Source organism: Cinclus cinclus, chromosome 1 (assembly GCF_963662255.1).
Source record: "Cinclus cinclus chromosome 1, bCinCin1.1, whole genome shotgun sequence".
NCBI lineage: Eukaryota > Metazoa > Chordata > Aves > Passeriformes > Cinclidae > Cinclus > Cinclus cinclus.
Genome location: NC_085046.1, coordinates 80,437,000 through 80,464,058, shown reverse-complemented (window position 1 = coordinate 80,464,058; position 27,059 = coordinate 80,437,000). Strand labels below are relative to the sequence as shown.

The window sequence follows — 27,059 nt, the reverse complement described above, 5'->3', positions numbered from 1 at the left end:
AAGATTACTAGATTTCTAGATACAAAAATTAATTTGCACTATGATATTAGTTGAGATACTTACATTAGTTCATTGTGTAGATCACATAGAATTGATAATAGCTGGTGTAAATACACTATCAATGAGTAGACAAATCTGTGAAGCTTACATATACATATGCCTGACAAAAAAGTAATGCGGGTCTTTAAACTTCTGCTAAGTGTGCAAAATGGTCATAAACCACATAGTGGCCTACATAACTAGCAAAGTGAGCAACAGAATTTCCTGGTGCTACCCATGGATGTCATTGCCCTGAGACCTAGTTTTGATGGGTAATCCCCATCAAGAAAACACTTCGGGAGAATTTATGACAAAACATTATGGAATAATCTTTCTTCTGTACGACTTTACCAGGTGCTAATAAAAACAATTAAAATCCTGTTTGGAACAGGTGATTTGGTGACAGTAAAGAATATACTTTGTGCCTTTCCACCAGAGCTAACAAGAAATCCAGATGTCAGGGCAAACGGCGGACTGGATTGATTGGATTGATCACCTCTGCCTTTGCTTCGGCCGGGCCTTACCTGAGCGGTTGTTCGGAGACATGCGCACGGGAGAGATGGAGGGCGTGCGGGATGACGAGTACGGTCTTTGCCGATCCCGTTCTATTGTTGAAGATGAGGCTACAAAGTGATACTGTGACCATCCGTCCTGCAACACCAAGAATTGTGACAACCGTCAGGGAAAACGCCGCGCAGTTCACCTTTTTAAGCAGAGTATTTTTGTCTGGTGTTTCCACTACGGATACACCAGTAGGCTGCTGTCTTCTTCCTGCCACTGGGTGGTAAATATAGTTAGTGGTGCAGGACAGGATGTGCTGACTGCACTGACACATCAAGATTAAAAATAAATGTAGAAAGTTCTATAAAATAACACATCTCAGAAAGACTCAAATTATTAACACTGTTTTAGGCTATTTGTTTAATAGCTCTGCCTTTTCTTCCACGCCTCTATTTTCACACTCTTAACTGAATTCTGGCTTGAAATATTTTCCATTTTATAGGAAGGTTTTGGAGTAAGTAGACTGTTGAAGTTCCAAGATTACCAGACTGCACATCTATTTAGCTTAGTTATACTAACTGCCCTTTTGCTCACACACGAGAGAAAAAGAATCAATACATTTTCCTTGTTCCAGTTTTCTTCAAGGCATACAGAATGAAATTCTATTCCTTCTATTTAAAACTATGTTAATAGTGACATATTAAAAAAATGTAGCGAAGTAATACAAATACTAGAAACAGCTAGTTAAAAAAAAATAAATTAAATAATTCATGTTTTATTCCTGCACCATAATGCAATGCAATAATCCAAAATAATATACTTCACACTTTTAAAAACATATTGCATATAGTCTGAAAACTATCATGAGTGTATAAACTGACTTCTTATAGTGTTCTTATTAAATGACAGTATTTCAAATGCCTTGAGTACTGATAGATTGCAACTGTCTTTATCAGTGGTTAATGTTACCTGAAAATCAGTAACACTGAGATTTCCCGGTCTCACACAGTTTTAAAAATGCCCACTTTCTGTTGGATGCAGTAGAAATTGAGTTAAGCACCAGGCATGGTGCTAAACAAAAGTTTTGTAATGAAATGCTGAATAAAAATAAACACAATAAAACATTATCAAAAACCAGTTGGAATTTTCCTCTCGCTTACAGAAGAATAATTCATGGTTGGGGTAGTAAAGAATATTCCTGCCCCCTAACTCAGCTACTTGACACATTCAGCAATGAATCCTACCCCTTCCCATGCTCTGCCTTTGCTCAAGGTATCCGTCTGACTTCCACACAGATACCATGGGCACCTGGCTCTCGGAAGAGAAGATGGCTGAAAAATCCCCTTTCCATGAGACTCTTAGAAAAGAGAACTCAGCAAGGCTGTGACACAGCAGGAGGAAAGAAGACACTTGTACTTCTTGTAGAGGGAAATTCTATAAACAAATTAGGACAGAGAGACGAGACACCCAACTACAGGCACTGAATGTCTGTACTCCTCATGCGATGCATTTTTAAAAATGGCTGTATCGCAGTTGCAATTTCAAAGACAAAAATGAGGAAGAGTGAAATCTGGGCTATGGATTTTACAATACAGTCAGGACTTTCCCTGGAGTCAGTAGTGACTCTTTGTCCTCTATCACTCATGTTTAGGACACTTCACTGAACTGCACCTTATATTTAATCACAGTCACATAAGAAAATATAAGGGAGAAATCTAGTTAACTAATAAAAAATAGTAACTTGAAAAAAGAGGTATTTCATCTTTAATACCACTCCCTTAAACCAAAATTTTTGGTATTTCTACAACCCTTTCAATCTATATCTGGTCTCCAAAATGAAGTTTCTTCACAAACCACATCCTCCAAGCTAGAGGGAGGGCTCATGATAATGGAAGAAAAACATCTGTGAAGCCCTAACTTCTTAAATCAAATTGGAAATGACTACATATGATATATACATATATATATATATATATAATATATGTATTTTGAAGAAGACATAATAGAGTTATAATTAATAGCTTAAATCCAATAATCTTATCCAAGCATCAAAGTTACAAGTAACACATATAACCTTAATTTTTTCTCTCTGGTTAACAATAACTTGTGCATTTATTTCTCTATTATAACACTGAAAGAGCAAACATGTGAGAAGCCCATGCCTTTATCCTGATGAAGAAAAATTATTTCCTTCTTTCCCCTTCTCTGGGGTCAGAATTTCTTACAAGCAAGATAACTATATCTCATTCTGTTGTTGTTTTCTATGGGAGAATTTATTTCTGTTAAATTTTCTTTTAAACACACTGAAGAAAGGGAACCTACAAAGAGGACAGACTTTAGATCTGACAAAAGGAAAAGGGATGCACTATTTATTACTCTCTGTCTGCAAAAGAAGAGACATCTACCACACTTACAATAGAGCAAGATAGAAATGCTTCCACTTTTATGGATGTGGATACATTCATGGCCAAGTATACTCTCCTTTTGCACTCTTGCCTCCCTCTAGTAAAACCCTGGTGTATCATTCAGAAAAAAAGTGATGAGTCTTCCCCTAAGTCTTTCTTCCTTTTGCCTATTCCATCAGCATTGTATCCATTAATACCTGCAGCCTGGTTCTGAAGGGAAGTGGATGAAATAAACCCCTGACACCTGCACCGTCCCATGGACTCTGCAGGAACAGCACATGGCATCAGTTTTGCCGCACAGGATATCGACAGGTACTTTGTCAATGTTGCTGCCGCAGACACAGCACTGTGAGGTGCCTGAGCAGCAAGGAGAGCTCTTTAGGATGCTGGCACTAGCAGCCTTTCCTGCAGTGGATGTTTTCCCTTCTTCTCTTCCCTGCAAATTTTCATTTTTCTCTTTGGGGACAGTAGTGCTTATAATGAGGCCTTCAAATAAATTCTGCTACAGACTCTAAAGCTTGCAAGCCAGATCAGCTCAATAAGCAAGTGTGGCAAGCAATAAATTCTAACACAAGTTTTGTACTACTTGGCATTGCTTTTGACTAAACAAGGCATACTCTTATCACTGTATGACAACTCCCATGGAGTTTTTCAACAGATTATGGACAGCTCCTAGACCTCACAGTATTTCAAAGCCCTAAGACTTTCAAGTTATTTATCTTTAGCCTCCTTCTGCACAAGGAACAAGCTTCTTTCCTTGTCAAGGTAAACAGTTCGTAACAAATTTATTAAAACTATCCCCATCAACAATTCTAAAAGCTATTAGTATTAAATATTGAAACTAATTTTTAAGAGCCTAAAGGGGATATTTTCAATTTAATGGCTAGATAAATACCACCTGACAGGATGGCTGCTTTCATTAGTTTGTTTCAGGTCTACTGCCTGTAATAAAATTTAATGAAATTGATTTGGGTACTTAAAGGTACAGTATACAGCAGTGTCCTGCAGAGAAGAAAGCTAACTCAAGACCTAAGTATGTGAGACTGAATTCAAGAAAACAATTTACGAGCCACAAATGTGATCTAGAAGAGGAAGAGTAAGATAAAAAGATTTTACAAATTGGAAAGCAATTCAATAGAATTCTGTTACAGAATGGATGTGTTTGTTAAATGGCAGTAACTAATTAATAGGTGGCAACTGCACACTACAGGACAGAGAACAACCAGAGTACAGAAATACCATTATAAATCCTTCCAAGGCATCTTCTACTGGGCATTTGTCTATATTTTGACTACATTGACTATATCCATTATACTATTATATCAATTATACTTCATAAAGTCCAAATGTTAAAGCTTGATTGGCAGTGACATGTTTCTAACAACATCCTCTTGAAAAAGCTGAGGGTTAAAACTGGGATGGGAGTTGGATGATTGCTATAGAAAACGAAAGTGATAGTGCACTCTCTCTGATCACTTTTTACGGGGCTTAAAGGGTGAACAGGTTCTTTATCTCCCTACTCAACTTTCAGTCATTTTGAAAAGAAATCATTTTCATCAGACCCATGCAAAAATAATTATATTGTCAGGGTGACTAAACTTATTGTGCCAAACACCTATTGCATATGTCTCATGAAAATGTAATTTATTTCCTTCCTTCTTTTCTTGATAGTCTCTTTGTGTTTAAAATGTAAGGGCAAAAATGAAAGCAGATTTCTATTGTGTTTGCAAAAATTTCAAATTTTCAGGAGTCACTGGTAGTGGAGTCTTGATTTGAGGAGGTGATGTGTGGAGGCAGATGCCGTCAGACACACCATTTCCTCTCTTGTAGCACAGCAACACTGTGAGGACTGAATTAAATTAAGCCCTGATGGGAATCGAGATGCTGACCCAATAGGGAACCAGAGCTCCTGCCTGAAGAATTCACAGACAATAGAGGAGTGAGGTGGCCAAGGAATATCCAGGAGTCAGGGAGGGTATGATGCCTATCCTGGCTACCTCACAGCATCCACTCAGAAAGAAATCCCACAACAGTCCATGTGCTAATAGCCATGCAGCAAAAGTGAAAACAAGCCCTCTCCTCTGACTGATTATGTTGATGAGCTGCTGTAAGACACTGACTTGAAAAGCACTGAGTGCTCTAGAAGAACTGTATGATGTATGATGGCTATATGATGGCTCAGTATCTTCCAATGTTGAAGAGCACAGTCTGCTCTGACTCCTGGCCACAGGTGTTTGAGCATTGTCAGGAATAGAGAAGAGCAACTTCCTGCAAATAGAAAATTTCTACTACAGAGAAAAAATTAAAATGATACCACAAATCCAATAAAAAAACAGCTGAAGCCTGAAAATCTATAGATAACTGTGCCCTGCCTTCCTGAAATTTACAGCCTCTTCAGCATGGTGCTTCTTGCTTCAGGTCTGATCCTTTTGTAGCCTGATTTAACAGACATTTTACAGACAACTTGAAGCACACAGGACCAGACGTGCTTCATCATCCTACTTCCTCATCCATAAGCCAGCTTTTTACTAGTTCCGGGATATAAATTGCAGTAACAACTGTTCCCATAACGGTTATAAGGTGTAGAAATATGAAAAACCTCTTGCAGGGACCAGTAACTAGACCCACGGTGGTGTTAGAAGTAGGTGTTAGAAGTTAGTGATACAGCAACAAGGCAAAGTGCCTGTAAATATGTAACGTGGGATCTACTCGCTTTGAAACTCAGCCAGACACTGCTCTGAGTTGCTGGTGTTGCTTCCTTCACAAGCTAAAGCACCACCGTCAGAATAAATGAAACATCCAGACTGGTGTGCGCACCACTGTGACGCTCTCTACAGCAAAAGATAAATCTGATGTGAATTAAGTCAAGACTCATCAGACTTACACAGGTCTGGGCAATTCTTCAGTGGGAATGTGCTGTCACAGCCCTAATAGGACACAGCAGAAATTAGAACTGGTTAAAATAATCTACATACATTGCCATATGAAAATTATGTGACTGTGGTGAAAGATCTGAAATGGTCACAAAGTTGGGGTTATCCACAAAAATATCTCATGGAGCACTCACATGGGATTTCTGAAATAATGTGTTTTTTATGATCATCAACACCTACCCTTCTTATCATTAGGGTTTCAATCTGGGATCATATTATTTTGTTTTAATGAAATAGAGAGAATAAATACATTTCCCAGTGTTTCTCAACAAAGACACCAAGCCAGCCCCATGGAAGCAAGGAGGAAGCTAACTTGTCCCCACCAACAGGACCTGTTCACCATTGGAGCAGGTGACAAGGAAACGTCACCCTGAGCTGCTGAGGAAGAGATGGCCAGACAACTGTCCTCTAAAAAAGCCCCTGCCTTTGTACTTGAAGACTATTTACTTTGGAAGAGGGATTTCAATTAAATTCTTACAGCTTTGCAAATTCTAGAAACACTCCTGAAAAACAAACCAACTAGTTTTAGATAAAGTATCTAATTGAAACCCAAAGGTGTTTTTAATTTTTTTTCTTTGAATCACAAATTCAAATTGGATTTACACTGTTAAACCCAATTAAGAAGACTCCTGAAAGAATCGTTCTTTCTGGATTTGCTTGTGTTGTTTCCAGAAAAATTGAAAACCAGAAAAGAATTCCTGGGCATAGATTTGCTTTATGATGTATTACAAATAAACATTGTATTACTGCCATCAGTTACTCTGTAATTCTAATGCGTATTAACCCTTTCCTATCATTGTAACCCTGCCCTTTGTTCCAATCCCTTCCTTGTCAATCCTACCCTGGGCCAACCCCAGGTTGTTCCATCCCTTTGGAAATGCCCTGTTACTGGATGCCCCATTGGCCCATGTGTCCCTTTCAACTCCCCCTGCTTCCCTCATGGGTTGTAACCCTTTAAGACCCTGCCCTCCACTCCTTCCCTAAGGATCCCTCACTGGTCAATTGTTTGTACCCACCCCCTGATCTGCCCCTGTATTTCATCCCGACCACAGGAGTGCCTGGGGCTCTGCGCCCCTCAACCCTCCAACCCTAATAAACCTTTTGGAACCTCAGAAGCTGAGAGCCTCCCTTGCCTCCTTTGCCCAACCCTAGATGTGGACCACACTGAAGAGCAACTGGCTCTAAAGGTTCTGCCCCCAGAAAATCCTACACTGGGGCAGTTCCCCACACCTGGTATGGAACTGGTGTGTCTCTACAGCTAGCCCAGGCTCTGGTGGGTCACGTCATATTAACATTTTTATTCATAGGATTTTATCTTTTGCTTTCAAAGAGGTAAATCAAGATATATTTTTCAAGAGAAGAGTAGGGATTGAGCCTGGAAGATTGTGGTGTTCTCCCATTTTACATGTCTGGTTTAAATCTTTCATTCTGGAGTAATTTCAATGGCTTCAAAAGGGTTGCTGACCCCAAGTGTCCTGTTTCCCCTTCTTCTCTTGAACAGTTATGAGCCAAGCACCCAAAAACAACAGACCCAAGGTGAAGACACGCATAACTGAAGCTCATCTTTATTTGAAGATTTTCGTATTTGTGCTTACAGTGTAATTTCCACAATTTACGTAAGGAAAAAGATTATTTTTGGGAGACAAATTAATTAAGTTTGGTGGCTTTAAAAATATATTAATTTGGATAAAAGAGTAGGATTTGGTGATAGCATGAGAAGTTAGTCAAAGTGGTTAAAGGAACGCACAGCTTGCTTCCCATGCCTTTCCATGATGAGGATGAAGCCGGTTGTTGGCTGGTTTAAGGTCATGCTGGGAGTGGAGACTAACCACTCTTGTGTGAACCTCTGAGAAAGGCTACTCCCTCCTTCTCTGCACAGACCTAACTGGGGGGAGAGGATGGAGACTGCTGAGAGCCCCATGGAAGCAGTGCCTCACTTGAACCAAGGCAAAGAACAGCAGTGGCAGGGCAGGACCAGGCAGGGCAGGTGGCAGAGCTGCACTGGAGCAGCCACCTCTCCCAGGGACCCTCAGTCCCCTATCCCAGTGCCACATGCTGGGGCTGCCATGTTGCTCCACAGATGGTGCAGCTGTGTGACACATGCAGTCCTTCCGCCTCCTTTCTGGTACAGTGGGCTTGACCTCAGTGCTTCTTGTGTTCTTACTCTGAATTTAAATGTACAAATGGCTTTTACTTATAAGTGACCATTTCAGCATCACAGACACAGAAAAAGTTCAATTGCTTAAGAAGCTGAAAGACAAATACATATTGAAATATGTATTTAGGGCAGCATGAGGCTTAAAGAAGGGCTCCTAGTCAGACAGTCATTAACTGCAGCAAAACTGTCTGGCACTGGCTGAGGATTATTAAGTTTTCTGTAGGCTCTTTGAAGTGACATTTCCAGAATCGGTGGTTAAAATAATTTTTTTTGAAATGAGACACATACCTCCCAGCCTCCATCTCAGCTTCTCTGAAAGAAAGGCCATTATTCTCCTACTGTCAGCATTCCACCTCAAAATAATCTACAATATTTTCTCTCCCTGTTTTTCTCTTTCATTGCAGTGCAAGGGATACTGCATTCTTCTGAGAGTATCATCCATCTTTTTTCTTTCAAAATACCACAGATGGCCCTGGTGACTTCTCTCTTTTTTCAAATGCACTTTTTGATGTACACTGTTATCATCTTCTAATCACAGATCTTGTACCTTTAATTTTACACCTCATCCCTTGATTTTAGCTATGAAGAGACACACGATGAGGGAGAGATAGCGCTAATTACTTGCCAAATCTATTCAAGTGAGAAACAGCAAGGAAACTATCCCCGGTGGTTTTATAAAGTGCAAGTCTTGGATGTTTCAGGCAATCAGTGAGGCATTGCTTTACCTATCCATAATTAATTATCGATTTCCTGTTGTGTGAATTGCAAAGATGACAAGACCTAATCTGATGAATCAAATAGCTGCAAAAACAGGAGAATAGTATGTGAGGCAAAGCATGAAGGACAAGACTTCAGATACGGCAGAGTTCATTATTCATTTTGCAAAGGTTATATGCAGCCAAAAAATAAAACTTTCAAAACACTGCAATAAAATGAAATAAATTCATTTCTCAAAGCATCACTTTGCCTCTTATACAGAAATAAAATTGTATTAATATATTTTAGAGGAAATGAAGGCAATACTTGGCCCTTCAGCTAGAATTTCTTTTCTTCTATTTTCTCCCGCATAAGGTATATAATTTAAATTGTTAGAATCACAAAAGAACTATTCTTGCTTTTATCTTGTATGTACAAAAAACCCTTGCTTGCAAGAAAATGTGTACAATGACTTTTGATTTGTATTGTAATTTTCATTCCAGTAATGCAATTCCACCTATCTTAATGTGCATGTGATCTAGAAAAGCAAACTCTGGCTCTTGGCCACAAAATTTCAGGAGAGAGACAAGTACTACTTTATGTTCAGGGTCAGTGTCTTAAATCAACTGTCCTTCCAAAGGCTAGAAACCAATCAACACCTCTTACTTCCTACTCATTAAAACATAAAATCAACCAGATAGAACTCTTCTATTAACACTGCTGAGTGTAAAACATGAAAAAAAAAAAAACGTCATCAGAGTAAAATTTGCACTGTTCTCCTTTATTGCAAAGAATGGTACTATTGATGATACTGACTGTGATAAGAGCCATTAGAAGTCTGTGCTTCCCAAAGAGCAGCAGTGCAACTGAAAACAGAAGATCATTTTATTCAAATGTGGAGCTGCCTGACATAATAGGAATCAGTGCCCCTTCAGAAAACTCAATGGACGAACTCACGCTGTCCTTGGTTTTAGGTCAAATGTTTGTGCACAATCACTTAAATCAGAGTGTTAGAGATCTGAGTGATTACTGCTAAGCTGTGTGAGCTTAAGGATATTCTGCTTTGAACATGTAGTTCACCAGCACACATGGACATTAATAATGAGAAATGCACATTATCTTTTACTGATACACCTTTAACAGTTTCTGATTCACAAAGTAAGTATTGTTAATTCAAAGAGAAACATGCTGTTGGACCAAAGACTACAACTCTCAATTTAGAGGATCCTCAACTTTCTCTAAAAGCACTCTGTACAATTAAAAGTAAGAAAACTAATTCAGAAACTTCCAGTGAAAGTCCTCACTTCTATTTCTTGCAGGAAGAAGCAGCCACAGCACTACAGCTCTTTCATCAAGACAAACTGTATCAGCAAGTAAAGGAAGTAAAACACTCAGAACAAAGCACATGTACTACAAAAGAGACTCCTTTCAAAATAAAAGGTTTCTTTCTTTTTTAAAGTCTGAAGTGACAGACATATTTAGGGCATTTTTGAATTCCGTTAGCAGTTTTAGGAAGAGAAGAAGGAAGAAATGAGAAGGACTTCCTAGTATTTTTTCCCCACCCATTATTAGAACATGTAGAACATCAAAGAACTGAAAGTAGGATATTGATGCAGCAGCTTAATATTTCATTGACCTTTGATTGAATTAGCATATACTGGCCATATTGAACAAACACTTTTAATGTCCTTACAGAACCCAGAAGAATGAAGATGATGATAGTGTAAGTACAGCAACACAGCTCAGCATCAGCAAAAGATGCCCACTGTTATGCATCGACTATCCCAGCTTGACTATTTACCTCTGAGACAGAAATATGCTGTGATTGACACAGGAATTAAACGATTTCCCTCCCCTCTGTGCTCTGTGAGTGTGCTGTTACTGAAAGTAAACGTTCTACTAATTTGATTCATTTGCAAAACTATAAGCAGCCATTCAACACCATCCAACAATTCTGTTGCTGAGAGGAACTGATTTTCTTGCCTGTACTCTACTGCACATCTACTTTGATCTGTGCCTGAACCTAGATATGCAAATATTAAGCATACAAGTTAATTAAATATGACATTTTATTCAGAAGGGTAGAAATCATATTCCTTGAATGTATTTTGGAGAAAAATATTGACAGCAATTAAAAATAGTTTCTCTTTGCATGTATCTTTAAAACACCTTTTATAGTCTTTAGAAAGACTTCTGGATTTTTTTTCAGTATTGTACATATGAATCCAGCATTGTTTGCCATTAATTAATGTTTATGTTAGTTTTAAAATATTTTATACATTATTTAAATGGAATAAAAATGTTCCCAGTACCAAAAGATATGTAGTTAATTTTCTTAGGTCTCTATTTTCTATTCAAATATTAAAATCCAATTTTATTCTGAGGTACCATACTTTTGAAAAAACATCTGTAGATGTGACCTACATATAACCTTCTGGATTCTGGATGCCTCCTTGTAGCTCTACCCTAAGGATATTTCAGAAACTTCAGTTATACAGTTCCCTTCAGAATGAAGGCTTTAAGTTAAAGACACTGACTCCTGGGCAGCATTTTAAATTTTCTTTTCTTCAGAGAAGTTCAAAGGGTGGAGTACTTTGGGGACAGACATTACACACGTATGAGAGTAAACTTCTCTCGTCTAAATCTGTACTTAGCAACCTTGGAGTGGACTTGAATTTTTAACTAAACAGTACCTCATAATGTCCTTACGAATCAGCTAGAGCTTACCACGAGACCCAGCATCTATGCTGAGGATGCTTTAGTGTCACATATATATGGCTCATCCTAGAGAATTGTTTGGATAAACTTTGATTCTTTTCACATTTGTTTAGTACCTCTTGAGTCTAGTAGATTTTGGATGAGAATGGCACCAGCTTCCATGCACTCCTTAGTGATTATCTGGAACAATTACTGCTAAATTTGGTTGTTGAATTATTGCTCGCTACAATGCTCAATGCTATAGGGAGGGAAGTAGTATCATGCCCTTAATGCCTTCAGGGGAAAAGCAACAGTCAACTATAGCTGTAGATACTTCCTAAGCTCACAACTAAAACCATTAAGGTTAATTTCTTTACACATTGCCAAGGTCTCTTTGCTTGGACAAAGAATTACAGAATCACAGAATCTCCTGAGTTAGAAGGGACCTATCAGGATCATCAAGTCCAACTCTTGCTCCTGCGCAGGACGCCCCAAGAGTCACACCATGTGCCTGAGAGCATTGTCCAAACCCTTCTTGAACTCTGTGAGGCTGGTGCTGTGACCACTTCCCTGGGGAAGCCTGTTCCACTGAAGAAACTACATATAATATCCAACCTATGGGTATTGTGGGCATCATACTTAAAGGCAGTGTCTTCTGAGCCTACTCTGTGTTGTGTTAAAGTTTTGCATCCCCACAGCCCGTTTGTGTATACATGTACATGTATATACATAGAATTATTTACAACCAAACGTACAGATAAGTTGCCCAACAGAAACACAAATATTTGAAAAAAAATCCACTAGTTTTGCTTTAATTTTGCTCAGTTATCATATGTGGTATTTTTTAAATGTCATTCATTATTGAAATAGTACAAGTAAGGGCAGGTACATTTTCATGAAAAATGACCATCGGTATTGAATTTTCAGTTCAGCCCAGACTATCTTAGATTACTATTAATATTTTCAATATCATCATAGACATGGAAATTGTTTCAAAGAGAAACATGTACATTCTGAATCATAACTAAAGGAATGGTAGGTGATAAGGCATAGTAAATAAAACTTTGTTGAGGGCATCACAAAGGCTTTCACTATGTAAAATGAAAAATTATTAAAATAAATGATGATTATTAATACATGATAAATTATGGAATCCAGAAGGATAAAACATTTGAGAACATCTCCTTGTAACAACTGATGCTGAAACACGATTTGCTATTCCTCCATGTGTTGTCATTGTGATACAGGTAAGAACATGAATATTTTGGATTGCAAAATATTTTCTACATTTTTTAGGCCATGCAAAATATATTTTTGTAATAGTAATCACTTTCTATCTTTCTAGTACTGATCGAGATTGTTAATATACTGAAAGTTAAAAGGAAGTACAAATAATATTGAGATTATGAAAAAGCTGAGGAAATCAGAATATATTCACTTGACACCAGAAGTGAAATGATATTTATGGGCATTAAAATGAAATCAAAACAACATTCAGTTTGATTTGGCATTTCATAATATTTTTTTATCTTTTAAAATTGTTCTTCTTAAAAAAGTAGCCAAAATATTTCAAATGGTAGTGCAACTAGGTGAGAACAATATATGTTTTCTCAAATGATGGGATTTTTCTCTATTTTTAAATAGAGAAACAAGAGTAACATCACTTTTCCCCTGTGTGAATATTCCTGACTACTTCTGCATAAGCTAAAGAGTTTGCCTCTGTATGTCAGTTCAATTTATTTGCACAATTTCCCCTTTAGGATTCATGACTTTTCTCATGATATGTAAATTCCTATTGTATTGACAAATAGAGTGTTACTCAAGCAGGCAATTGGCAATCAAGAAGCCAGAAATGTTGAAATTTTTTTGGCAAAGATTTGAATGGTTCTTAAAAAAACAGTCTCTGGGAAGGTTTATGCAATCAAAAGAGGAAGTAAGTTAAATGGTGAATTTATGTATATGGTGCTGTTGCCTAGTGCAAATTATGTTGAAAAAGTAGTATCTAGGTAAAAATGAAGTTCAAGACTATCAAATCATTGCTCACCGAAGAAGTTTTTGTATCTCTAAAAATAATGTGCAAAGATTATAATTTTCTTCTTTGTTCTGCAGCATCTATCTATTATTTCCTGCAGAATACATAATATGCCTTTGCTTTAATGATGAAATTCTTCATATTTGTGCGTGCATTGGGATAGGCAAACCTATCTTACATGAACACTGGAATGTAATATTCAGCATGAGTGCAGAATTAAGAATGCACCCACACACAAATCAGTAATGCCAACTTCTTCTCTAGTACTGAATCCAATGACAATTTCATGATTCAGTATTTCACAAGATTGCCAATTGATAAGCAAGCCACATTTAAAATGCTCAGCTAAAGGCACATGGTTCTTAAGAAAGAAAAAAAGAAAGTATACATTTGAAGACTATAACTCTTCCTATACTGGTTATGGAATTGCTTTCTACTGAAATTATTCAGACAATGCTTTAAAATGGCTCGAGAGTATTTTACTTCAGCAGAAAATTTCCACATTTCCTTTATTTAAAGTCAAATTAGGACTCCGCCTAGTTCCTAATTAACAAAAGAAAGTAATGTGATATATCAGATGATGAAATGCTGGGTGTTTTAACTACATCCCTGTTAGCTGAAGATGAAAAGGGTTTTCCCTAACCTTGAAAGATATTTATGTCTGGAATATTTAAATGAGTCTTTTCCAGGCAAACTTAGTGCAAAAAACAACAAAAAAAAATAGAAATAGCATAGCTACTATATTCTGTGGGGCCAGGAAACACATGTAAATTCCAATTTCCTCTATATATGTTATCAGAGACAGTATACAGACATATATGTATGACTGTGCATATATCTCTGTGTATGTATAGTAATATGCATATGTGTATATATATATATATATACACACATGCATGATACACAGATACACAGACATAAATACAGTTCCTCAATGGATTTACTAGGATGCTGTGCATATAAAGGTATTTTGGTTTTGCCATAATGCCACAAAGTAATATTTTATTAAGAAAAAATATTAAAAGAAAAAAAAAAGAGTAGGCTTGGTTAAGGAAATGGAATTTTAGTACCTCAAATTAAAGACTGCCCCTAACAAAAAAACCACAAAAAAACCAAAAACAAACAACAACAAAACAAAAACAAACAAACAAACAAAAAAAAACCAAAATGAAAAGCCAGTCCTGCCAGTTATAATCACCTATAATTTTGTCTGAAGGAAACATGCATTATCACTCTTAACAGAGGTTTGAAAATTAGTGTTTTAAGAAATTAATTGACTCTTGGACACACTGATTTTCTATAGATGTGCCAGTTTACCTGGGATCCCCTTATTGAAATGTCCAGATATTGGTTTTTTTTTTTCTTAAGATATGTCATTGTACCAGAAAACAAAGCAATGTGCTTGATAAATATAATCTGCTGTTGCAACATAGCATATCAGCAGCCTCCTTTCTCTTTGAAAAATTCAGACAGTCAGGAAAAAGATCAGAGGAATGCTTGGATTGTCAGGTAACTGCATGTAATGCACTTGTCCCTCTCACTGGTATGTGCTGTCCTCAGAGAGAGCGGAACTCTGCACACCTTCCTTGAACATACTCTCCTAAGTGAATTTAGACACTTTCCATCTAGAACCTACAGGGTTCAGGGAATTAAACTGTGCAACTTAAAAGCGTATTCTTCAGTTAGGCTTGGTTACTTTTGATTCAAAAGTCTCCTGTAGAACTGCTTTGGGTACAAATCTCAGTATGCATGAAACACAACAATTCAAGACTGGTCACCTGACAGCCAGAATACCTGGGTTGGGGAATAGATTCTGGTTTCTTGGCTCTGGGAGAGAGTATGCTGAGCGTGCCATGACCCAGAGTCGTGGGTTGGTGAAAATCCTCTGTCATCAGTCACACTGAAGCTTGGGGACGCCCACTGCCATAAATCAATCAATCAGTCAATCATTTATTAATCAGGTACTTGTATTTTCATAGTTAAGATAAAAATGGGCTCTAGACAATGCCTTCTCTATAATGACACTTTAGCTTCCTATTACAGGATGGGGGTTATCTTAAATTAATTCATACTTTTTCTACGAGAGTGATATATTAATTTGAAAAAGCTTTTGCCAATTGTACAGAAATAAATTAAGCCCTGCTGAAAGATCAGCACTGCAAAGTACATATGCTCATGAACAATCTGAACACATGAATAGTTCCTTCAAGTCAAGCCACTATTTTTGAGGAATTATTAAACTCTGGATTTAGAATTTAGATCTTTAATGTAGGGTTTAAGTTCTGCACAGACCTTTTCACTAGATAAATTTAACCTAAACCAGCTTCCTTTTGGGGGATGTCTGACTGATAATAATAACCTTACCAGAAGAAAATCCAAATGATGTGTCCCAAGTCTACATGATAGGACATTGTAATTAACATTTTTAAAAGGTGAGTGGGTATATATTATTTAAGAAAAGACTTTAGATCTAAAACTCCTTGAGACTAAGGTTTTGAAGTTTAACGCTGTCAATTTTCTTGGAACATTTTAGTCATAAAGGACTTTCTCATAAAGTCATCTTTTTATTATTCTGAAAGTCACATGAAAAGCAAGACTTTTACTATATCCACACTGCCTTAACTGCTTTGAAGACTTCAGGCTATTCTATGTATTTTTTTTTTCCCACCAATGACAGATGAGGCCATCTTCAGAGTGACTCCATCAAATGCCTGTCACAAAAGTATCTCTGCTGTAAATGGCACAACACATGCTGAAGGACAACTGCCCCCATCATCTTCCAATGTTGGGTGGTGTTTTTATTCAGATGGCAGGCAAATGGGACAAACATTTCTAATATTCCGTGCAGAACAGAAACCTACCACAATAAATGGGAAAGAAAGGTATTTTCTACAAATTCACCATGACTTCTACTTATACACTGGAAGTCAGAGTAAGTGTAAACATAATGTTAGAAAGTAAACATTTTTTGTTGAAGACTAAGTTGTTAGGCAAAGCAAACCAATTAATAGGAAACATACTCTTCTTGACAGTTCCTCCAGCTCTTTTAAGACTATACTCATTTAATGCTTATTGAAGATTGTTTTTAGCTAATAAGTTTTCTTTCATGTTAAGCTCACTTAGCACAACCCTTTTGCTCAAATTTCCTCATGTAATTTAACAAGCTATCTGTATTTGTAGTTGGTTATTTTCTCGAATATTGACATAGAGAAGAGTTTACCAGCTAATGGAAATTTGCTGTCTTATAGTCATACCTATACTTTCTCAGGTGTCTCCAGATCTTCAACCAGTGAACAGAGACTGGAGAGGGGGACAGTGATAGTGAGTCAAAAATAGGTGACTTTAAAGAAGCCATGTAGTAGCTCCTTGCCCCTTGCTTAAGAGGCCAAGCATAAATGGAGCAGGATCTCTGTTTCTGGATGCTGTAAGCAGCACTCATTTCTTCTGCTAACTCTAAAATACAGGTTGTCAAGACACTTGAAGAGGAGGGGTGTACTAGGAGTTTGAAGCCTAGGAACAAGGTGTAGGATAGCTCCTGTACTTTTTCCAAAGTGCTGAGCCACTCACCCACCCATGGGGCTTTGGGCCAAGGGACCATTAAGGAGGTCTGAAAATCAGATTTTAAATAATTTGGAACAGACTCATGAAAACAGAGACAGATAAATGATCATTTATGAATATATCTTTTTCTTGTAGAAAAGAAATTTGAAAATGACGATATTGTCTTTGGGAGGCCATATTTCCTCTACTGATGAAAAATGCAATCACCTCCTTTCTAGAAATTAATCACATTAAATAATCTAATCACTGTCTATGTGTGACTGAACTTGAACATTGTTTTCCTCTTGGTGGACTTTTTCAGGCTAGATTTCTTTACCAGCTATTGCTTGTAAATTAAGCAGTATTTCCTATGAGCTCTTGCATGATGAAGGACCTGCAACTTTTGGGGTGGTTGACAACTCCTTAATTTCAAGACTAAATTAATCGTTTTCTCTTTGTCTGTCAAGCCTTCCTTTTTTTCTACAGACTTAGGAAATACTGATGCATTCTAGAACTTTTCCTTGTTGGACTGTGTTAGGGTAGGGAACCACACCAGGGAGCAAAGTCGATTTTTTTTCCATCTAAGCACAACCCTACAATCTAACACTATTGCCTCCCTCACAGATCTGAATGCTGTTTACTTGTTATGTCTTTTCAATGCTAGTCCAGCCTAAGGAGTCTGTGTGTCCCACTAAAGCCACAACACAGCTATGACCTGGAAAACCCCAGATACTGGATAGAACCTGCCAGTGGAGGATACAGGTTGTGGCAGGGCTCTGCAAACACCATGTGTAAGATATTGTGGACTTAAAGAGCATCCATACCAATCACCCAACTCTGGATTTCTGTCAGTGCAGTTTATGCTGCAGCTTCTGCTGGCTGTAGGATGTTCCTTGCAATGTTAAGCAAAATTAGAAAAGTGAAAGAGGTTTTACTGTTTTTGCTGATCCAGTCTCATACTTGGACTAAATATACTGACTGCTACTGTATCAGCAGTAAATAAGTATTGCGTCCTTAGCCCATTAATACAAAAAATAATACTTCTATTCTTTTTACAACTTCTTACTTTATTGTGAACATATAGCACTAAAATATACCACAATTCAAGCTATTTGGTTACATTGTTTCTCAAACAGAAGAGAAGTGCTGCTGCTGTCACTTAACTATAATGGGATGCTTGCAATTTCCTTGTATTACAATACAAAATTGTGTCTCTGTTGGCCAATTCTTTGAAAGCAATTGTGCAGATACTTTGGTACATGGGAACAAATTGCTGATGGTTATGCAATGGGATTTACCTGCACTTCAAAAAAAGGCTATGCAAGTGCAAGATACTGCAAAGTGCTGGTCGTATTACACTGTACATTCACTCATTTTTTCTGGTACGTATATATTTTAATGTGACAAAACAAAGATTGCATTGATCCAGTATCTTTATATTACATAAGTAGCTGACTATTAGTACAATGCAAACTTCTCTAATTTTCCTATCATAAAACCATTGCCATTGCCTTCCAAACAGTGGCTAAACTCAGACAGCCAGCATTAAGAGTCAGCCTATTGCAGGCAAGTTCATTAAATATTATTATTTTATAAAGATCATTGCAGGTTTTTAAAAAAAGGAGGATTTAAAAGTAACTATCTGAACATTTTGATTAAAAAAAAACACATTTATGTAAGGCTTAGCAGCACATATAATGGCATGTAATTACTAAATATGTAGCAGAGACTGATCTTCATTTTAAGATTTTGTGTAGGAATTAAGTAATCTAAACATTAATACAATTCTTTTCCTGATAATATAGACGATCTGTCTGCTATTAGTGTCCTGGAAGCTACCTCTAAAGTTAGCCTGCCCTATTTTCCATTTCACAAGTATGTATTTGTAGCCACAGAAAATGCTCTTGGTAAGCATGCGTGGAACTTAGTACCTGAGCATGCTTAGTATATAAGTCCATCACCAGCAGTCACACCAGCAGCCAACAATGTCCCTTAGGTAGCAGTAAACTCAGCAGCCACACAGCACAAACATTATTACCTTCTGCATGGAGCAACCCCAGAAACTGCTTTTCCACCACAGCATATATATACAGACAGAAGGTTGGACACGAGCCAGATATTGTAACAACCTCTAAGAGATTATGGTACAGAACAGCTCAGCCACCCACACACACAGAAGTCAGGCTATGCACACTTCCAGTGTGTTACTGCCTTGGATCAAGAAAAGCCTACTCTAGCTCATGTTTGTTCCCACCTCTTAATGGGACAGTTAAGGACCAGCTTGTTACTTGGAATGTCTTCGCATATGGTATCCCTAGGGCTGCCGGGGATGACTGAAAATACTGGAAGTGAACAATGGGAGAGACTCAATAATCATCTTCCTCACTCCTCAGATTTGACACAAACAGGGCTGAGGCATGCAAAAGAACAGCATTTCATACAGAAGGTCAGCTTCTGCCAGCTTGAGATTTGGTGCATACATTTCATGTAACTAAGCTATTTTCTTGTGTAGAATACATGCAACACAGAGCACACCACTGTGTATCTTCCCTACTTCACCATTCCTGAGTCTCAGCTTTAACTAGGGCCTGAACTGAAGATGCCACATGAAGTCTTAGCTCTTTCTGATGAGATTTCAAATACAAGTATCACTTAGATAAGATGTGACATTCCAAGCAAGAAGACACTGAAGAACTAAATCTGCAGGCTGACACTCACATGGAATGTATCTGAGTTTGGAAATACCCAACAATAATTACTGTAAATTTTTTTATTTACTAAGTAGACATTTATGTTTAAAAAGCTATACAGAATGTTGTTTCACAGTGTTACATTACTCCAATTCATTTTCAAGAGGTTAGCAGGCCTGCGGGAATGGCATGGTAGTACGGACTCAACAGACTGTCTGAAAACCAAGTGTATAATGCCACTGTCTGCTGGCTGATTAGAAACAAAACTACCAGGTGTCAGCCCAGCTCCATATGTAGCTGGTCCCTATGCACCACTCCTTCAGATACTCTTGTTTACAATCTCATGAGGAAATTTGGGAGCTGAAGGGCTGGAAATCTGGTAATCTCCTCAGAAAAGGGTGAGGTGGTGTAAGAAGGACTGTTCCAGTAGGAGAGCTTACATACGTTTGTTCTATAAACAGAGGATTTCACTCTCCAGGTTTGTCAGATCCAGCATATTTTGTATAAATTTATTTTAAAATCAAATTAACACCCCCTTTTCACCACCACACATATTTTCAAAGGGCATTTTTATGTTCAAAGTAGAAATTACGGAAAACGTAAGAACTCTAAGTATCTTGAAAGTATCTATGAAACTTTAAACTCAAGTGGAAATTTCCAGTCACATAAACAAATATTTTGGTCTAAAGTCTCTCAGCACCCAAATTTGGATAACAATAGGAAAGATGATAAATCTAGAAAAAACTCAAGCCTTACCTTCTTGTAGAGACTTCTCAGGTCTCTGTACTGCCACATACTATTGAGGACCTGAGATGCTGCTTTCACCACTTTAGGCGAATGCCTGTTACACACATACATTAAAAAGGGAGAGAGAGAGAAAAAAAGAGTGAGACTGTTCAGTAAAGGACACCATTCATTCCAATTTTTATCTGCATCCCTATGGATTTAAACCCACAAATAAAGTGTGTTTCAAGTATACCATAAGATCTTTGCTTGGCATCTTGGAGAACAATGTGTTCTTAAGCAAGGGCAGTATATCTTATTTCTGTTGTACTAATCAATCAGCGAGGGGCAAAACTTGTGCATCTCAGTACACACAGGGATTTCTGCTGAGAGCATGGTAAGAGGAAAAGGAGCAATTGGCAAAATTGTTGAGGAACCAGCTGACACTATCTACTTCTAAGACATGCTATACATTTTGGCATAAAGGAGTCAGAGCAGAATTTCTTTCTCTGCAAGCTGCTGAACTCCAGCTCAGGACAGTGTGCAGAACTCATTAAGCTCCTCTCAGCAGTGGCCAAAAGAAATGAGCAGTGGTTTTGAAATGCAGAGCCAAGATGGCAAAATACAACTGATTACAAATAGTTACGATAAATGTCATTACAAAATCAATTGTGGACTAGGATTTTGCTCACACCATTATCCTTTAATGACAGCAATAGACTGTCATGTTGAAAACCATGTCACTTCACATGACCTTTCTCTTCAGACAAGTTTTGAATGAAGATCTAAACTATTGTTAAATTCAGCTGGTGTCATATATTCCTGCTGGAATTGATAATTAAAAATATAATTTAAAAAAAAAACAAATGAAAAAAAATCAGAGAGTATTCATCTCAGCAAGGAAGGGTCAAGTAGAAAAGGACCAGGGAGACAACCCAGCCCATTAAGAAAGCATACACTGTGCAGGATCAAAAATACATATAAAGCAGTAGAATGCCAGAAAACCTTGCAAAGGCCAAAGTCCAGAGTGAGGATTGATGGAGCTCAGGGCAGTCATTGAGGTGATTTATATTTTACTCAGAAGAGGCCTATGGTTTGAAATATCAAAGAGAAACCATCAAACCAGCAGCAAGCATAAGTTACTGCTTTGGGCAGCGGCCAGACTTTGGTTCATTCCATGGCTTCTGAAAAGGATCGCTGGTAGGCTGACATGCAAGCTGGTAAAGTGTTGTTATGACACAACTGATTCATTAATACAAGATTTCCCTAGAAATTTATTTGGTGCTTTTTTTTCCTCTTCTATTCCATTTCTCACCCAGAGTACAGCAGTAGGTGGGTAATTGGTGAGTAAACAGGATTTTGATAAGCTCTTTCAAGTGTAATTGTTTTTATTATACTTCCAGCTGTGCTGGCTAGTAGGGTGCTGGTAAGCATGGAGTAACCAAGAAAATAACTGTGCCCACCACTCTATGAGTACTGAGGAGAGGGAGGAGCTATGTGAAGCTGGTATGGGCTTGGCCTATATAAAAACCTTATGAACAGCAGTTCATAATTCATTCTCCCTGTGGTCTTACAGGGAGACTGTTCAAGCCTTGGGCATATTCCAAAGCCTGTCAGAGCCAGCCCCACACTACTGGCACTGATACATACCAGGAAGCATGGCCAGTTCAGTATCCTGCACATTCAAAAGCAGTTGCTTCCTACTGGAAAAAATGATTTCATACAGAAGGGATTTACTGTATTAAAGCAAGCATGTCAGAATTTTCTATCAGTCCAGCAGCCTCCACAACCAACCAACCAAACAACCAACCAGCAATTTTGGTTTTCAAGCAATGAATTGTTTGAACTTGTAAGAAACCAAACCAAACCAATAGCACACAGTACTTTCTGAAAGCTGAAAAATGAAACTTTTACTTAAGATGGGCATTCGTAGCACTGTGTGTTGACAGGTTTTCTTGCTCTAGAACTGAGTAACCTGTAAAAATAATAACACGGGACTGCAGGTCAAAGCATTTGAGAGAAGGGATATGTATCATGACTTGGAAGGGCATTTTGGAATTACTCTGCTCCACATTAATTAGAAATAGATGTCTTTCACAGTTATGAGGGATATTCAGACAGGGAATTATGCCCTTGGATCCTCCTAAAACTGCCCATGATACTTCAAAAATTCCAGACTCAACAGGTATTAGTATTCTTTACCGTATAATGAACAGGTAGACAAATGCATTATTCTGAGGAAATACACATTCGGCTTAAGAGAAATGGATATGAACCTGCTTGCAATGTCAGTACATTTGTTCCAGGAAATATAAATCAAAATTTAGGTAGATTTAATAATAACAAAATTCAAATATAAATAAATTGGTAGAGCATGGGGAACTCCCACAACTGAAATCACATACTTGGTCACACTACTTTTTACCCCTTACAATTTGAATGCAGGAATGTTTCAATAATGAATCTGGTATGAAAGGAAAAGGGTGACAACAGAGGAAAAGAAATGTGATTAAATTATACTGGCAATGCTCCGATCACATAGGCGAGCATAAGTTCTCATACCAAATGTAGGGTGCATAAATCTTTCCTTCAGGTTGTGGCCTGGTTTTGTGGGGCTCTTTAAGAGCTCTGATGCTGCAGTAGGCTGTGTGATGACAGCTCCAAGCAGGTGGACTGATGGGTTTTGTACACTACAGTGAAGACTTTTTGTTTTCAAACTGCCATAGTCCCATTGCACTATACTTCATCAGGTTGATAAATATGAGAACCAGGCTATCTGTTTTAGGCAAAAGAAGGATAAAGAGTGAACTCTTCATGAAGAGTGTGTACATAGCCAAACAGACAAGATGAAACCATAGCTGTTCTGAAAATGTCACAGTTGTGTGCAAGGTACTTTTTTGCCTCACCAAGCAGCCTAATGGCTCTCTCAGAAGCAACCAGTCAGAAAATCCACAGATCTACTACCAAGCTGGTGGCAGGGAAAAGGGTGCTGTGAAGAAGGACAGTGTGACTTTACATTCTTCACTCCTAGATCAAGAGGAGCAGTACCAGAACTGTGGTTCCTTTCAAAGGACCCCTCCACCTGCATGCCACGCCTTGTGCAGGGTGCAGTTCAAGATCCCCTAATGCTTATCAGGATCTTCTGCAATTGCTTAGAGGTAGCGGTTAACTGTATATAATTACTCTTCCTTAAAATGCACATGGAGTGCACTCCCTGCACTGCTGATGGCACATCAAAAATAAACCAAAGCAGAGGGAGACTTTTGGTATTGGCATCATCTATTTCTTGTCACCCTTCACACTGGGCATGTGATTTCTGATGCAACTAAAGGATTGAAATCGCGATTGCACAGAGAAGGCAAACACATTCAGGACTAGTAATAACTACTGGAGAGTTTAAAAAGGTGCAAGGTGATTTGCAAAACATACTTGTCTCCTTTACTCTTAGATATGCCAACCAGTTTCTCAATGCCGCCTGCGTCTCGTAAGGCCTTGGCATTCTCCATGTTTTTAGTGATGACTTCATGCAGAGTGCAGCAAATGGCAGTAACGGTGTCATCAGACATGGCCTTGCTTGCTGAGCTGTTGCTGTTGTTAGCGCCTGGCAGTCGGTGGACCAGATCCCTCATGGCATACTTGCCTTTGTTGAAAGAAAATGAAGGGAGAGTTCAGAAGATACAGCAATAAAGGGTGACGGAGAAGTACAGGGAAAACACGCACGACCAGTAGCACCATTTGCATCATTGCATGTAATCTCATTGGATACTGATATTATTTTGGAGCAAGCCATATATATTTATATGATTGCACGTTCAAGCATTTCACACGTTACGGACTCTGTTAATACTTCCATGCTGCATCAGTCAGAGACTTCCCATATGGCTACATCACACACGGTAAGAGAATGGAACTATGATGGTAAAGGCCGAGTATGTGCATAAAGATAACCTGAATACCACAATTCACAGAACCTGGCAAGCCCTCCCACCAAACAACTCTCAGCTTGTTACCATAAATGGAATGTGCATCAACTGTTAAAGCCACAACATTGAATGCAAACCCAAGACCTCTTCACATACAAGGTTAATTCTATTCTACATACAGCAATTTAACTGAGTTTCTTAAACTATTTTCTTTAACTAGTGTTTCTTAGACTGTATTGCTCAAGAGGATACCATCTTTTTCACACATCCTTAGCTGTATGCATGGTGCTGACCAGAAAAAGAGCCTTTCTGACATCTATTTCAGTCTGGCATTTTGCAAGGATTTACTGAATAAAACACTAACTGCCAGAACTTAAAATTTCCTAAAATGAATTTTTAAAATGGTCACATCAAACATTTAAAGAAAAAGAAATGGTGTCAATTATGTTTGGGCTTGATGATCTTTTTCAACCTAAATGATTCTAAGATTATTATAATTCTTTTTCATGCTTAAGTAAACAGATTTCTTTTTCAAAGTTGCACCTAGAAGTCATGTAGTGCCTGTGAAAATAGTAAAAAACCAAGTTTCTGAGAACATATATATGATGCAGGTATATAGATACATATGTATATATGGCAGGATTAGCACCAGCACAGATACACTAGAAGCCTCACATCAGTTCTAGAGGATTGCTGTTATGGTGAATGGCTGCTCAATCCTTCAATGTGATGAAGAGAAGATCAGAGAAGGCAAAAGCCTGATGAAGTTATTACTGAGGTCAATGAACTCTGAATCACCTTCAGTGTTGCTGTGCTAGGAATTTGCATACAGCAATCATCATGACTGTATCATGCAGGATGAAAAGGACAGGAAAATTGGGAAAGAGAAACATAATTAGTAATCTAATCTACATCACATTTTGTGAATGATCAGGTATGATTATTGTATATAATACGGTAATTTAATCAGATTTTGTGGATAACTTAAAAATGTTCTGATCAATTAGTGTTTATGTGTACTTATTAAAAATCTTATTTCTGAATTCATAAATCCAGCTGTATCCATATTTGAAAGGAGAGGCAAGAGGAAAATCACATCTTTCAACTATTGAACCATATTTATTTCTCACAATTTTGCCTGCTGTGGTAGAACTACAGTGAGTCATTTGAACACAATATTCGTAATACAGATAAAAACTTAATCTCTGTACTGAACTGTTAAAGATTATCAAGTAGATTTTGTGGTAATGTGAGGTATTAGAAAATACTCACTCTATATTATGTAAAAACATTCCTGATATCAAAAAGCATTAGGCTACCTACAAAATGTGTACAATACGATTTAAATCCTACCAGTGCATTGCAATACAAATACAAATCCTGTCCTCAAACACTTTTATTTCTTTGAACTTAATATTTAATTTACTTGCACTGTTACAATTTTAAGCAGTATTATTAATATCAGACATAGAACAGTTGTTAGCACCTCTTTCAGAAATTACGTGTTTGAGCAAACTCAGAATCTTCTTTTCCCCAACACATTTATGAAACACTGTTGCAGAAAACTATGACATGCTATTTTCACCTGCATCTGTCTGTTCTATGCTACTTGAACGCATTAATAGTTGTACATCACTTACAGTGATGACTTCAGTTTGCAACACATATAAAATCAAGCTGGTGTTTCAAAAAATAAGCTATGATTTGATATAGCTTTTACTCTTCTGGAGCAGTGTTTGCCACTGGTTGGGAGAAACTACAAGTAGATAAATCAGATCAGTGAGACTTTCTGCTTTACTCTGTGTACACATCCAGAATAGACCGATACTCCTTTTTCTTTCTGGACCTCACTTAAATTGCAACAGAGCATCTCAGCACCCTAGTCCTCTGGTGGAATCAGTTCATGATGATCATTTCATTAGCAGCCAAAGACTGCATCCCAGAGCACTGGCTGTAAGGAAAATCTGGATGGCTGCCCCAAGCAGATTTCTTTCCTGGAACTGGTTTAGTATTCCAGGCCGTAGTTTGCACCAGTACACAATGCCTAGACACTGCTTACAATTAATAGAGGCTTTGGAGCTAACAGGGAAAGCTTGGTCGGAAAACTGAAACAGACACAATCAAGCAGGGTATAAGAATTCTGGACATGAAAATGCTCAGCAGCTTCTAACATTTCTGCTGTGCACACTCTTCAGTTAGGTGTGAGAAGATCAAGTCAGTATTAGGTACTTCAAAACAACAGAACAGGCTTTTTATAGATAATGTGGAACGGTGGAATAGCAGAGCATTGCTTATTCCTAGCAGTTGTAGCGATTCCAGCCCAATGTTACCATACAATTCTTAATCAGATGCATATTTAAAGTAAAATATATTCTGAGTGGGTTTGGTAGAGTTTTTAAATTGCCTTCCCCTTCCTTCTCCCCCAAGAATTGCATCAAATTTAGTCCTTGGATAGCAAGTGCCAGAAGACTCACATTTCGTAGATCTAAATTCCAGTCACTGTATTTCATCTGTAGCAGCTGTGCAAGCTGGTGTCCAGTCTGGAGATCCCCCTACCAGAATCTGTAATGTCAATGCCAGGGCCCCCTGCCAGGAGCTGCCTGCTGGGGACACAGGTTTCCCTCTCCCTGCCTTGTCCTCTGGAGGCAGTGAAAGACAGAACTGCTGCTTCCAATGAAGCTGCTCACCCATGTAGGTAAAGCTGACCACAATCCGACAGGTA

General features: G+C 38.0%; 1 protein-coding gene across 1 annotated transcript in view; it reads right to left on the bottom strand.

Moving 5' to 3' along the window:
* The window catches only part of CTNND2 (catenin delta 2), a 506,399-nt gene that overhangs the window by 12,661 nt on the left and 466,679 nt on the right, over nt 1–27,059 (bottom strand). The window contains exons 16-18 of the mRNA XM_062503028.1: nt 23,844–24,054; nt 20,448–20,532; nt 564–690 (exon numbers count right to left, since the gene is read on the bottom strand). Coding sequence (XP_062359012.1) covers nt 564–690; nt 20,448–20,532; nt 23,844–24,054 — 423 coding nt within the window. The remainder of the gene's footprint in view (nt 1–563; nt 691–20,447; nt 20,533–23,843; nt 24,055–27,059) is intronic.